Consider the following 15,419-nt stretch of genomic DNA (forward strand, 5'->3'; position numbering starts at 1 on the left):
AAGAATGGTGCAAAATTTTTCTCTGGTCCTTACTTAGTTCCAACTTTGGATCCCCACCCTCTCTTGCAATGACCATCAGGGTTGCTCCGGAGGCCCCTCCCCCCCCCCAAAAATTAGAATAGATCGACAGAGAACAGCAAGAAAAGCTTAGAACCAGACAGGAAATGGTCAGCTGGACTCACACATACCTTACTAGATAGAACACAAAGTTTAGTTACTCCTCACTAAGATATTAAAGATTTTTCTGCACACCCCTCCTAAAACTGTTCTGCACCTCAACTGTTGACATATGCCTTGTTAGAGTTATAAGCCAATTTAGACTATCCTAAAATCTGCCAAGTTCAGTCTTGACTGGATAATAAGATGCTGGACTCTATGTTTGGTATACGCTTGCAATGGGGGAATCTCAACTGAACTTGAGCTGTGGTTATGCAACAAGGTGGAGGAATCCACCATGGTGGGAGGGTTTGGGGAGGGGTGGGGAGAACCCAAGTATCTATGTAACTGTGTCACATAATACAGTGTAATTAATGAAGTTAAATAATAAATAATTTAAAAAAAAATCTGCCAAGTTCAGCAAAATTATGCTTCAACACTATAAACTGCTAAATACTAAAATGAAAATAGACACGAGACAGCTGAAAAGTACCCTATAGCCATTTTAAGGTATATAGAAGCCAGTTGTATAAAAACTAAAATTGAAATGTCAATGAAGTAGTCACAGGATATGGTTAAGAACTTGCATTTTTTAACATATTGGTTACTCAATACCATGTCAATTAATTCCATAATGTTGTAAATTGTTGTTGATGTTATGTTGTGGCTTTAAATTGATCGGGATGATACTCTGCCAGCTCTGCTTTCAGACCAGAGATGGTCTCCCCAAGAAACTGTTGAATTTATCTGGACAATACGAAGCTGGACTCTATGCATGGTATATGCTTGCAATGAAAGAATCTTGACTGAATTTAAACTGTAATACTGCAATAAGGTGGAGGACTCCACCATGGGGGAAGGGTACAGGGAGGGGTTGGGGAAATCCCAGAGCCTATGAAACTGTGTCACATAATGCAATGTAATTAATAATAATAATAAAAAAAGGTGCAAAATTTAAAATTCTATTTGAATCATTAGCCTGAAAAAAAAGGAATTGAAAAGTTTGACAATTACAGAAATTTGGAGGTTTTTTTGTGAATAGATACTTTTAAAATATGTATCATTAGAGGTTATATGCTGACTCTGATCAGCAGTAGTTAAAAAGTGTTGGTGTTGGGCCCGGCGCTGTGGCCTAGTGGCTAACATCCTCCCCTTGAACGCGCCCGGATCCCATATGGGCATTGGTTCTAATCCCGGCAGCTCCACTTCCCATCCAGCTCCCTGCTTGTGGCCTGGGAAAGCACTTGAGGACGGCCCAAAGCCTTGGGACCCCGCACCAGTGTGGGAGACCTGGAATAAGTTCTTGGCTCCTGGCTTTGGATCAGTGCAGCACCGGCCGTTGCACTCACTTGGGGAGTGAATCATCGGACGGAAGATCTTCCTCTCTGTCTCTCCTCCTATCTGTATATTTGACTTTGTAATGAAAATAAAATAAATCTTTAAAAAAATAGTGGTGTTGTTTACAAAGTGTGTTAAGTGTTCTTAGGAACTTCACATTTGGTACATTATTGTAAATTGATCTGAGAATAGGGTCTTAGATTCTTACATGTGTGTAGTGTTATTTGAGTTAGTGAATAAAAGTGACAAGAAATAAGATTGGTAGTAAGCATCAAAAAAGGGAAGAAAGTGGTACTTTCCTTCACAAGCTGTTGGCTTGCAGAGTAACTATTTTATACTTCCACTTAACGTGGAAATTCAGTTTTTACGCTGTCTGAATTATATACTAGTATAGGCCTCATGAAGGCAGAGAACGTATTCACAGTTGTTTCTCAGGGCCTGGAAACACTCAGATCCCATGAGTTGATGGTATGTAGAATTTTAGATCATTTGGTTGAAAACTCGTAATTTATGTATACTTTATAGTCTCATCCTAAATTGAAAGCATGAGTAAATTTTATTAAGTTTTTGTGTATTCCATTCTGTAAGTATCTGGTTCTGGGGAGCAGGGATTGCTTCCTGGCCTGGGCTAATGTCATGTGTAGTATATCTGTTGTTGTCAGTTTAGTATCTGCTTCTGGGGTAGCATATATTGAATTTGGGAGGAATGACAGGCTGAGGTCATACACTTCTATAAACTTCTATACACTTCAATACACTTCTATAAACTTTAGCTGAAGTCATTGTTTGCAAATTTACCGAAGAATTTAGGGCACATAATATGTAACTGTCAAACAAATTTCATTTTGTTGACATTTTGAAACTTGATAAAATATTTTTGCTGTGTTAGATTCTGAATAGTTGTAGTTCTGATTTTAATACGGTAGCAATTCTAGGGTGTGGCTTAATACAATTACATAAGGAGTTAGTTTATCCAGGGTGGTGTTATTAATAGCACTGAAGACAACAGCTAAATTACTACTGCATCAGACAGGCTCTAAAGGAGAGTGATTACTGGAATAAACTTTTAAAACCTGATAATTGGCTTTCCAAGTTAGTTGCTAGCAAGTGTATTGTAGAGAGGTACTTTGAAAAAAAAATTTTGAGAGTGATAGTATGTTTTATTCTTAATACTTTTTTTTTTGTAGAATTAATTTTAAATTGTTGTTGTTTTCCTTGACCTAGTTTTATAGTTTCTTAAAGTTGAACTAGAAGGACTGATTGAATTCTTCAGTTTGGTGAAGCCGCAGATAAGAGTAAGCCAGGTCACCTAAAGATAGATTTACTGAGAGGTTTGGCTGCCTCTCTGGAACCATTTAGCTTTGAGCAGATTTCCATAAATGGAAAGAGCAACTGGAGAGATCCAGTACCTTGGTTGAGAGTGTGGATGATGTGCAACAGGTGGTAAAACAGTCCCTGGATTTGAAAAATAAATGCTCTCCAAATGTCTGATGGTTAGTCTGGGGCTTCAGCATTTGGCAATTTTTGAAACTAGATGGATTCCCTGCTCTCCCCCCGCCTTTTCCCACTCCCACCCCAGTTAAAAGTTTACTGGAAACGGTTGAAAAAGGTTGATATATTTCATAAGAATTTGTAATATTTTGTGAAGTTTGTGTAAACGTTTAGTATGCAACTTGAGAGAAATATACCACCCTAGAAGCATCTATGTTCATTTGTCCGAACCTGTTACCAGATAAACAGGCCAGTATTTTTAAGTCCGAATGTGAAGTTTGTGTTTGTTAAGACAGTAACATTGTTCATGAATTGCCAGCTTTCCTGTAAGCTCAGTGGATTGTCCTGAATTAAGAACATAAATATCTGCATGTTTACTGTATGCTATATTAGGAACCACATCGAGCTTAAAGATGAGTTAAGATAGTCCCCTGACTTCAGGAAGCTTTTAATCTCAAAGGAGTAATAAATAATCACCATTTATTGAGTTCTTATATGCCAGACACTGCTTTTTAATGGGAATGACTTCTCTTAATTCTTACAGTTGTTTGAGGCAAATAATGTTCCTGTTCCGTCAAAGAGGAAAACCTGGGTTTCAGAGGGTTTATGTTCTTGTCTCTGTTATCAAATCAAATAAGTGGTAGAGACTGGAACAACCCAACCCATTGGACTCGAAAGCTGAGTTCAGTGCTGTACACTTAAGTGTTTCACAAGTAACCAGATCAGCAAAGCATACAGAAAGTTGTAGAAGTGCAGTGGGTGGTAGAATTAGGAAAACTTTCATGGGAAAAAAAAAAACATTTTCTTAGGTTAAAACCAAGCGAAGTCCAGGAAGGCTCCCCTGAGCAAGGTTAGTGTGAAAAAAGTCTCCGGTGTCCTGGCATGGGGCGGAGAGAGGCTTGTTTTCAGGCTGCCTGGAGAGTGTTTATTGGGGTATCTGAAAGAAGCAAACCATTTCATTGTGTAAACTGACATTCTGCTAGGTTATTCTTGGCTTTAAATTAGGCAATAATATAGCAAAATATGTATTTGACCTTATAGGATTGTTAATCTATAACCATCTTCTCTCTGCCTGGCCCTGGTGGCTCCTCCCACCCCAGTTAGTTTTGGCCTAAAGTTGACACAGAGTACAAATTTCAAGGGTCTTTCTTTGCTTTCTTTTGAGTAAGATCCAGAAACTTATTATTAATCCCTAATCAGCCTCATTTAATCAACATTTTGCAAAGGGTAGGCATTAATCTTTTTGTTTTTTGTTTTTTGATTTAGTCTGTAAATTTAGATTAGTGCTTGGAACTTAATTTGTGTTTATTTCTTCAGTGGTGATGTGTTTTGGGTTTAGTTATGTGTCTAATGTATTTCTAATTGAGAGTTTGTTTTTCCCCCAGTGGAAGCATCAGTTCATAGCAGCAATGCACACTGTACGGATAAGACCATTGAAGCTGCTGAAGCCCTGCTTCATATGGAATCTCCTACCTGCTTGAGAGATTCAAGAAGTCCTGGTAGGTGCATTCTGTTTTTAAATTAGATCACGTCTCTTCACATATCTAGAATGAAGTTATTTGTTGTTGTCTTTTAAAAGATGAATTTATTCAAGAGAGAGAGAGACAGAGGTCTCCTCTCTGCTGGTTTCTTTACTCCCCAGAGGCTGTGACGGCAGCCAGGACTAGAACAGGCTGAAGCCTGGAACTTTGTTGAGTTTTGAGCATGGATTGCAGGGGGTGTCATCCTTTGGACCATCTGCTGCTGTTGTTCCCAGGCCATTAGCTGGATGGGAAGTGAAAAGCTGGAAATCTTGACCTGTACTCATATGGATGCTCATGTCACAGGCACTGGCTTGAACTGCTATGCCAAAACGTCTGCCTCTGGTTTTTTGGTTTTATTTGTTTTGGTTTTGTTTCAGATGCAAGGGAATTGTTGGAGTTTTCAAGCAATAATTGAGTTGTCAGAGGTCCTTAAACCTTAATAATTCTGTTTGATTTCCATAATAAGTGATACAGAAAATGCCCGCTATAGATAGGTAGCTGTCTATTAAATAGGTATTAATGCTCCTTTTCCTGTTTCCTTAAGTCTTGGTAAACGATAAGCTTTTATAATCCTTAAGAAGTGGCAGTTGAGGAGTTCCCTTCTGGGACTACTCTGAATACTCTATTAAATGATAGGGATTTGGGGTCAGTGCAATGGCTCAAATGGCTAGTCCAGTCCTTCTTGCCTTTGTAGTATAAAATAAATAAATCCTTTTTTTTTTTTTTTTTTTTAAAGATAGTTGTGGGCCTGGTGTGGTGACTCACGTCCTTGCTTTGTATGTGCCAGGATTCCATATGGATGCTGGTTCATATCTTTTGGGGGGGGGGCACTTCCCATCCAGCTCCCTGCTTGTGGGAAAGCAGTCGAGGATGGCTCAAAGCCTTGGGATTCTGCACCCGTATGGGAGACCCAGAAGAGTCTCCTAGCTCCTGGCTTCAGATTAGCACAGTTCTGGTTGTTGCGGTCACTTGGGCAGTGAATCAGCAGATGGAAGATCTTCCTCTCTGTCTCTCCTCTTCTTTGTATATCGGACTTTCCAGTGAAAACAAAATATTTAAATTTAAAAAGAAAATTTTTAAAAACTGTTTTTATTTGAAAAGCAGATTTTTACAAAGAGAGACAGAAAGGTCTTCCATCCACTGGTTCACTCCCCAAATGGGAGTGGGCTGATTTGAAGCTGGGAGCTTCCTCCCAACATTCCACGTGGGAGCAGGGGCCCAAGTCCGTGGTTCTGACGGTCCTTCTCTGTTTTCCTAGACCATAAACAGCTGGATTGGAAGTAGAGCAGCCAGGATATGAACTGGTGCCCATATGGAATGCTGGAGCTTGTGGGCAGAGATGATTAATTTGTTATACAACCGTGCTGGCCCTCCACTACTGCTTAATTGTTAAGAAAATTTATTAATCTGTTCAAAGGACAGAATGACTAGATGGGGGAGAGATGGAGAAAAAAGATCTTTCATCCTCTGGTTTACTTTTTTTTTTTTAAACATCTATTTTTTTTATTAGTCAGATACACAGAGAGGAAGATCTCCTGTCCGATGATTCACTGGTAAAGAGACTACAGTGGCTGGAACTGAGCCAATCCAAAGCCAGGAGCCAGGAGCCTCTTCAGGGCCTCCCACGCGGGTGTAGGGTCCCAAGGCTTTGGGCTATCCTCTACTGTTTTCCCAGGCACTAGCAGGGAGCTAGATGGAAAGTGGGGCTGCTGGGATTAGAACCGGCACCCATATGGAATCCTGGTGCATACAAGGTGAGGACTTTAGCTGGTAGGCTACTGCTCTGGGCCCACATTTACTCTTGAAATGGCTGCTACAGAGAGGTCTGGGCCAGGCCAGAGCCAGGAGCCAGAAACTTCATTTTTTGGGTCTCTGACCTGGTGGGACTCAAATATTCAAGCCATCTCCGTTGCCTTCCCAGGTGCATTAACAGGAGGCTAGATCAGAAGTGGTGCAGGAGAATCAGTGCTGTGATATGTTATGGGAGCTTCACAGATAGCTTAATGTGCCAGAGCAGAGGTCCCTGAGCAGAATTATCACATGCAGTAGAATGACAGATAGCAGTATATATGTACTGTTTCAACCATTCCTCCCTTCAGACATCAGAACTGGTATAACATTTTGAATACTGAAAGACAGTGTTCATTGGTCTGTAAAAACAGGCTTTTTTCATTTTTCTTAAACTAAAGGTACACTTAAGCTTTTTACTGAATATATTTGTAAATATTTTTAAATGTTGTACAGATTTTGTGTATACACTACCTCAAGAATAATGATAGATATGAGGAAGGAAATTACTAAATAATCCACTACTATATTACTATTTTCCAGTGTTTTCTCAAGTGTCAAAATAGTTCACAAAGTTTCTCTGTAATGAGCTTAAAAGTGTCTAAAAGTAAGAAGGGTTGATAATTACTCAGAATTTTCACCTTGCCTAGAGATTACATTGTTAATCTTCTTAACATTTATTTCCTTGTATACTTAGATTATTAACATTCAGTTAACTTCTTTAGGATTTATGCTTCTATATTGCTTTTGATTAATTAGTTAAATGTCTTCTGAATATTGCACTGTCCACATAAGGAGTAAAAATAGGGCTGGGAAGTTTTAATTTTTCAACTTTTTTTTATAGTGGAAGTGTTTGTCCCTCCTTGTGTATCAACTCCAGAATTTATCCATGCTGCTATGAGGCCTGATGTCATTACAGAAACAGTAGTGGAGGTGTCAACTGAAGATTCTGAACCGATGGATACCTCTCCTATTCCTACATCACCGGATAGCCATGAACCAATGAAAAAGAAAAAAGGTAAAGTGTATCAATTTCTGAGAAAGAAGAAAATAATAATTTGTATATTGTATTGACTTCAGATTAATGTTATCTCAACTAGGTATTCTCAGTTTAGCAAACAGAGTTCAGTTTTTTGTTTTAACATTTGCACTAATATTAAGTGGAGGTGATGTTTAAGGTATGTTGCTTGTATGAAATTTTTGAACAGGCGTTGGACACTAAAGGAAAATCACAGTTTGCTTGTGTATTTGTCTTTTCTTTATTTTTCCTTTCTTTTAGCAATTGAACCTTGTAAAAATTTTTGTTTTATTTATTTGAAAAGCAGAACCAGAGAAGAAGATAAAGAGGTCTTTGAATAGCTGGTTTACTTTCCCAATGGCTGCATTGACTGTGGCTTGGTTAGATTGAAGCCAGGCGTTTCATCCAGGTCTCTCACTTGGGTGCAGTGACCAAGGACTTGTGCCATCTTTTTTTTTTTTTTTTTTTTTTTTTGAGATTTATTAATTTCATTGGAAAGTGAGATTACAGAGAGAAGGAGAGACAAAGATTTTTTCTGCTGGTTCACTCCCCAAGTGGCTGCAATGGCAAGAGCTAAGCCGATCCAGAGCCAGGAGATCCTCGGGATCTCCCATGCTGGTGCAGGGTCCCAAGGCTTTGGGCCATCCTCAACTGCTTTCCCAGGCCACAAGCAGGGAGCTAGATGGGAAGTGGAGCTGCCAGGATATAAGCTGGTACCCACATGGGATCCGAGGGAATGCAATGCAAAGATTAGCCACTAGGCTACTGCGCCAGGCCCTTGTGCTATCTTCTGTTGCTTTCCCAATAGTGTTATCAGGAAGCTGAATTGGAAGCAGAGGCTTAGGCCATTACACCAAAATGGTGACCCCCCTGCACGACTTCCCTACCCTCAGCCTTTTTCATTCTTTATTAATTTTTCAGTCTTATCCTTTTTCTGTGATGGGACATTTTTAAAAGCTCAATAGTGAGCATTTATTTTAACTTGTACACCATTAGAGCATTGGGTTTGAGCTCCTGAGTCCAGCTTCCTGCATAGGTGATTCTGGGAGGCCAGGATGATGGCTTGAAAAACTGGTTTCCTGCCATTCACGGGTTGAGTTCCCAGCTTTGACTTGGGCCCAGTCTTGGTTGTCATGGCCGTTTGGGGAATGAACCATGGAGGGGAGTGCTCTGTCTTTTCTTCTGTCTCCTGTGTCTTCTTTTCTTCTGTGTCTTTGTCTTTCGAATAAATGAAAAAGATTTTTTAAAATGCTAATACTGTTGTCTTCCTCATACCCTGCTCTTTAAAATGCTTTGGTTGCCAGTAGACACTTGGAACTGGTATAAAACTCAGCAGTGAGTAAAGAACATTTCTGCTCTTTGATGCCTGCTGAAACACCTGCTCAGTTGATCTTAATGGGTAAACATAAGGATGCAACACATCTCAACGTCACACGGAATGGACAAGTCAGTGATCCTTTCCTGTTCAAATCAAAGGCAAAAGTTGAAAGAAATGAAATCCTAAAATGAGTACTCAATTTAATTCTGCTTTATTTTCTATCTCTTTCCTTCGCATTTTAGAGTTGAGGAAAAAACAGCAGCAGCAGCAACAAAGCGAAAAGCATGTTAGAACAAATGGTATTTGTCTTCATTCATTAAACATGGTATTTTATATTGCTTTAATGTGCACTGTAATGTGCTTACTACTTTGTGATAGGCAATGAAGAAGAATAAGACTTTCTGCCTTTACATATATTATGGTAATAAAGTGACATACAAAGTTAGACATTTTGCTTGGTTTTAGATTTACTTATTTGAAAAGCAGAGTTACAGAGAAAAGTAGATTTTCGATCTGCTGGTTCACTTCCCCAACTGACCATGATGGCGGCTGGGCTGGGCTTGAAGCCACCATCCTGGAACTCCATGTTTTCCTTGTGGGTTTAGGAGCCCAAGCACCTGGACCATCGTCCTCTGCTTCCCCAGGCAGTAACAGGGAGCTAGATCAGAAGCTGGGTGTGTGCTTCTCCAGCTGGAGCTCTTGCAGGCATTCTTGCAGGAATTTTAGGTTTGCAGGCATCAGCTTAACCTGCCACACCGCAAAACAGACCCCTACAGACTTTTTAAAAAAAAAAAAAAAAAAAAACACAACAACAAAACCCGAGAGTTAGCCTTTCCATTTCTAGAGCCTTATAATGTACATTTGAATTTCCAAGAGAAGATACCATGCACTGTTTTCAAAAGAGTTGGACTTTTACCTGTTTCCTGCATACTCCATTTCTCCCAAGATTTTGGAAATGCTGTTTTACAGAAACAAGAAGCCTTATGGGGTAAACCTCTTTTAAACTGAACTTGTATTCTTGCTTTTAGGAGGTGGTGAAACCATTACTTTTATTGCTGATTCATCCATACATGTATTACTTAAATTGGGAAATTAAGCTCTAATGTGGAGACCAGTGAATTCTAATTTTTACCAAAGCATGTTTCTTAGTTAGAATCACCAAAACAAAATTTTGGAATATGTTTGTACATTTTGAAATATAAGTTGGGACACTTTTGCATACATCTTCTATTTAAAAAAAATGTTTATCTGAAAGGTAGATTTACAGAGAGAGATGCTCTGTCCCATGGATCACTTCCCAAATGACTACACTGGCCTGGGCTGGGCTGGAACCATGAGCTTCATCCGGGTTTCCCTGTGGGTAGCCAGGGCCCAGTTATTGGACCATCTTCTGCTTTCTCAGGTGCATTAGCAGGGAGCTGGATTGGAAGTGGAGCAGCTGAGACTCAGGAGATGCCAGCATGGCATTGAAGGCAGCGGCTTAATGGACTGTACCACAATGCTGGCCGTTCATTTAACTCTATGTACTTAATCTAAATACTGCTTGCAAGTGCAGGAGAGAATATCAGAAATTCCAGATGCATAATTGTCAAATGATAAAGCATTTAATCTAAAAATACACTTGAATGTTCCCAAAGAATTTGTTTCTAACAAAAAATACTAGCATTTGTTTTTATTACATTAATGTAAAAAAAACGCTAACAGATCTAATCGTGTAAGTCATAGGTTTGTAATGCCTTGTTTATGATGTATGTTGAAATTACTGGCTATGCTGTAATCTGAAATTGTGTAAATCTTCCTAATGTGCACTTCGAAGCAACTTTTCATATACATTGAGTATTTTAGTCCACAGATTACTGTTGGTTAATAACCAATTGTTATAGACTGTGCTAATCATGCTTCTGTTTTCCTGTTTGTAACATATGGTTCATTATTTTGTTTTTTAGTTGGTCGTAAACCAAAGACCCAGCAATCGCCAATTTCAAATGGGTCTCCTGAGTTAGGTATCAAGAAGAAACCCAGAGAAGGAAAAGGTAATTTGGGAGGGTTATTTTGGAGGTGAGATTTGATTTTTCAGGTGACTTTTTTTGCACTTGTAAGAAAATGTTTTCTCACTCATGCCTATGGGAGCATAACGATGGATTAGTGTCGCCACCTGAGGAGCTTTTTCAATATACTGCGGTACTTCAGAGTTCAGGGGCAAATGAAATTGAAAGATCAGTGTATTATTCTGTGGCAAAAACATCCTTTTCATAAGCATTTTCTACGTATGCTTTGCAGACTTTAGTTTGTTCCGTTCCTACCCCCACAGGGGCTCTGCGGCTTCCGCAGAGAGCCCAGGAAGGAGAGCATGCAGTTGTATTCGAACAGGTCCTGGAGGCACACCTTACTTATTTAATCAGTCATTCACTTATTTATTTTTTTCTTTTTCTTTTTTTTTTAAGATTTGCTTATTTTTTATTGGAAAGGAAGATGTACAGAAAGAAGGAGAAAAGACAGAGAAAAAGATCTTCCATCTGCTGGCTGACTCCCCAGACAGCCACAACTGCTGTAACTGCGCCAGACCAAACCAGGAGCTTCTAGGTCTCCACGTGGGTGCAGCATCCCAAGGCTTTGGGTTGTCCTCAACTGCTTTCCCAGGCCACAAGCAGGGAGCTGGATGGGAAGTGGGGTGCCGGGACATGAACCAGCGCCCATATGGGATCCCAGCGTGTTCAAGGTGAGGATTTTATCTGCTAGGCCACCATGCCGGGCCCACTTTATCACATTTTTGCTTTAGAGTTGCTTATGTTGTTATTAAAAGATAAGTGGTGGGCCCAGCGCAGTAGCCTAGTGGCTAGAGTCCTCGCATTGAACATGTCCCGGGATCCCATGTGGGTGCCGGTTCTAATCCCAGTAGCCCCACTTCCATCTAGCTCCCTGCTTGTGGCCTGGGAAAGCAGTCAGAGATGGCCTAAAGCCTTGGGACCCTGCACTCGCATGGGAGATCTGGAGGAGGCTCCTGGCTCCTGGCTTCGGATTGGCTCAGCTCCAGCCGTTGCGACCGTTTGGGGAGTGAACCATCAGAAGGAAGATCTTCCTCTCTGTCTCTCCTCCTCTATATATGTCTGACCTTGCAATAAAAATAAATGAATCTTAAAAACAAAAAGAAAAAGTGTTAACAACTCCAACTGTTTTTGCTTTTTTGGGTAAGATGATTTTGAGTAACATTTTAGTAACTGGCTTTAAGTTTCTGATAACCAAAAATTGATATAACTTTCTTGAATAAATATTTTCAAACTAATAACCAATAAATTTTGCACTCAAATTGCAGTTTAGTCCATTTTAACAGCTGTCTTGACATAATTTTAATTAAAAGCTAGTTAAGGGCCTGGTGCAGTGGCCAGGCGGCTAAAGTCCTCACCTTGAGCCCCCGGGATCCCATATGGGTGCTGGTTCTAATCCCGGCGGCTCCACTTCCCATCCAGCTCCCTGCTTGTGGCCTGGGAATGCAGTCAAAGATGGCCCAAAGCCTTGGAATGCTGCACCCATGTGGGAGACCTGGAGGAGATTTTTGGCTCCTGGCTTCGGATCAGTGCAGCACCGGCTGTTGTGGTCACTTGGGGAGTGAACCATCTGATGGAAGATCTTCCTCTCTGTCTCTCCTCCTGTCTGTATATCTGACTTTGCAATACAAATAAATAAATCTCCCCAAAAAAAGCTAGTTAAAAATGAAGTCTGTAGTATTCTTGGACTTGGTATTAGGCAAACAAAAAGAAAACCGGTTATTTTGGAGATTTATTTTAATCAGCAACTGATTATTTGGGTATATTTGGAATGCTTTGCTTTTTTTCTCTGTATGTATTTGGCCATTTCACATTTCTAAAGTATCTTAGGTTTTGTCCTTTATTTTTTAAACTGTATAGTTACATGGTAGTACCAGTTAATAAAAAGTGAAACTTGGGGCTGACATCATGGCAGATAGTCTAATCTTCCACCTACAAGTGCCAGCATCCTGTACAGGCGCCAGTTGGTCTTCCAGCTGCTTCACTTTCCATCCAGCTCCCTGCTTGTGTGCTAGGAAAGTAGTAGAGGATAGCCCAAAGCATTGGGCTTCTTGCACCCACATGGGAGACCCGGAGGTGGCTCCTAGATCTTGGCTTTGGATTGGCTCAGCTCTAACCATTGTGGCCATATGGGTACTCATTCAGCAAATAGAAGACCTTTCTGTTTCTCCTCGCTGTGAATATCTGCCTTTGCAGTAAAAATAAATTTTAAGACTTTTTAAAAGATTTGTTTTATTTTTTATTGGAAAGTTAGATATACAGAGAGGAGGACAGGAAGATCTTCCATCAATTGATTCACTCCCCAGTCGGCTGCAGCGGCCAGAGCTGAGCTGAAACCCAGGAGCCAGGAGCCTCTTCTGGGTCTTCACATGGGTGCAGGGTCCCAAGGCTTTGGGCCATCCTCAACTGCTTTGCCAGGCCACAAGCAGGGAGCTAGATGGGAGACAGGACTTCCAGTTCACAAACAGGTGCCCATATGGGATCCCGGCATGTTCAAGGCAAGGACTTTATCTGCTAAGCTATTGCACTAGACTCCTAAGAACTTTTTTTTATGATGAAGTTAAATATAGAATTATTACTGTTATCATCAGTAGTGTCTCTGTACTCGAAGACTTTGTGGCTTAACACTGGTGCAAAGTGATTACTGTTTTTACCAATCAAAATCACCATTCATTAAATTTTCAGTTATGTGCTACTGAACTCGAAGTGGTATGTTGTAATGTGATTCTTTATTACAGATAAATTTAGGCTCAAAATGCCAGCCATTATTTCCCAATTTGTAAAAGTATATTAATAACTGTTACATACCATGCCTAGAAAACTTGCCTTTCTAAATCTTATTTACCTTACAAGTAAAAGTTTTAACTTAGGGTTGGGAACTCAGTGAATATTTGAGAAATCTAAGAGGTTAATTAAACAAATGAGAAAGCATTTAAATCCCTGATATGTACAAGGCATTGTCTTTGTTGCCAAAAACATCTTCTAAGATAAGATCTCTGGTTACTTTGTATCTGTTCATAGGACCTGATATTCCCCCACAGTGCACCTGGCCACACGTTTTGATGGAGTTGAAGGTTGTACATGGCTCAGTAATTGTAGCGATGATATAATGAGGCTTCAGAAAAGACTTCCTATTCACTAGTGCATTTCGCAGTGCCTGCAGCAGCCAAGACTGGCTCATGCTGAAGCCAGGATCCAGAGACTCAACCCACATCTCCAAGTGGTCCATATGAATGCTAGGGGGCCCAAGTATTTGAACTTATCACTTACTGCCTCCTAGGGGGCATGTTAGCAGGAAGCTACAATCAGAAGGAATTTGAACTGGGGCGCTTAGATGTATTGACAGGCACCACAAGGGATTAATCAATAAGTGTTCCAAAGGCTTGCCCTCGTGAAGACACCAAGAATGAAAACTGATAGAATAGTATTGGCTTGATTTAGGAATTCCTCCGTCTGGGCCAGTGCAATTGGTTAATGGCTAAATCCTCATCTTGCAATCACCCAGATCCCATATGGGTGCCGATCCATGTCTCAGCTCTGGCTGTTGTGGCCATTTAGAGAGTGAACCAGCGGATGGAAGAGTCTTTGTCACTCATTCTCTCTGTAAATCTGCCTTTTTTTTCTTTTTTTTTTTTTTTTAAGATTTATTTTACTTTTACTGGAAAGGCTGATATATAGAGAGGAGAGACATAGAGGAAGATCTTCCATCCGATGGTTCATTCCCCAAATGGCCGTAATGGCTGGAGCTGAGCCAATCCGAAGCCAGGAGCCTTTTCCAGGTCTCCCACATGGGTGCAGGGTCCCAGGGCTTTGGGCCATTCTTGACTGCTTTCCCAGGCCACAAGCAGGGAGCTAGATGGGATTAGAACTGGCACCCATATGGGATCCCAGCACGTTCAAGGCGAGGACTGTAGCTGCTACTCCAATGTGCCGGGTCCTAAATCTGCCTTTCTAATAAAGATAAATAAATCTAAAAATTTCTTGCTCTTAGATATTCTTCAATGTAGTGCGTAACTTGTATTTGAATTTAAGGATGGGAAAGGCTCAATTGGTAGGAATCTGGCAACACACTTGCAATTTTTTTTAAAAGATTTTAAATTTCTTTTACTTGAAAGAATTAGAGAGAAGGAGAGACAGAAACAGGGAGAGAGAGTATGCATTGACTGGTTCACTACCCAAACAGTTGTTAAGGACAGAGCTGGGCTGGTCTGAAGCTGGGAGCCAGGAGTTTCTTCTGGATCTCTCACATGGATGCAGGGGCCCAAGGACTTGGACCACTCTCTGTTGCTTTCTCAGATTATAAACTGAGAGCTGGATTGAAGGTGCAGCAGCTGGGACATGATCCAGCACCACAAGTAGAGGACTAGCTTGCTATGCCACTGTGTCATCCTATAGTATATGTGTTTTCTCTTTTCCTTCTCAGTGCTTGTTTCAATTCAGGAAGTTTTATTTTTACAAAAAAGAAATCTTTTTTTTTTCTTAAACAGAGAGAAAAAGACAGAAGATTTTCCAGGCATTGGTTTTCTTCCTCAATGGCTGTATAGAGACTATGAAGGGCATAGAAGAAAAAGAAAATACCTGATCTTGAGATTTATTATTTATTTATTTGAAAGAGTTTGGAGTAGGGGGAGATGCAGACATGTTCTGTGTCCACATGACCAGCACAGCCAGGAGCCAGAAGCCAAGAACAGCAGCCAGGTCTCCTGTGTTGGTGGCAGGGGTCCAAATATTCTGGCCATTCT

General features: G+C 40.5%; 1 protein-coding gene across 11 annotated transcripts in view; it reads left to right on the forward strand.

The window, feature by feature from the left end:
• Nucleotides 1-15,419, forward strand: part of ELF2 (E74 like ETS transcription factor 2) — a 116,294-nt gene that overhangs the window by 96,691 nt on the left and 4,184 nt on the right. For 6 of the 11 annotated variants that reach the window (XM_012927831.3, XM_058666840.1, XM_058666844.1 and 3 more), the window contains 3 exons: nt 4,371-4,484; nt 7,141-7,314; nt 10,579-10,665. In XM_012927831.3, the coding sequence (XP_012783285.1) occupies nt 4,371-4,484; nt 7,141-7,314; nt 10,579-10,665 (375 nt within the window). The remainder of the gene's footprint in view (nt 1-4,370; nt 4,485-7,140; nt 7,315-10,578; nt 10,666-15,419) is intronic. The other 5 variants (XM_058666839.1, XM_058666845.1, XM_058666841.1 and 2 more) reach the window with 2 other exon arrangements.

The sequence above is a fragment of the Ochotona princeps genome, chromosome 7, assembly GCF_030435755.1.
Source record: "Ochotona princeps isolate mOchPri1 chromosome 7, mOchPri1.hap1, whole genome shotgun sequence".
Taxonomy (NCBI): domain Eukaryota; kingdom Metazoa; phylum Chordata; class Mammalia; order Lagomorpha; family Ochotonidae; genus Ochotona; species Ochotona princeps.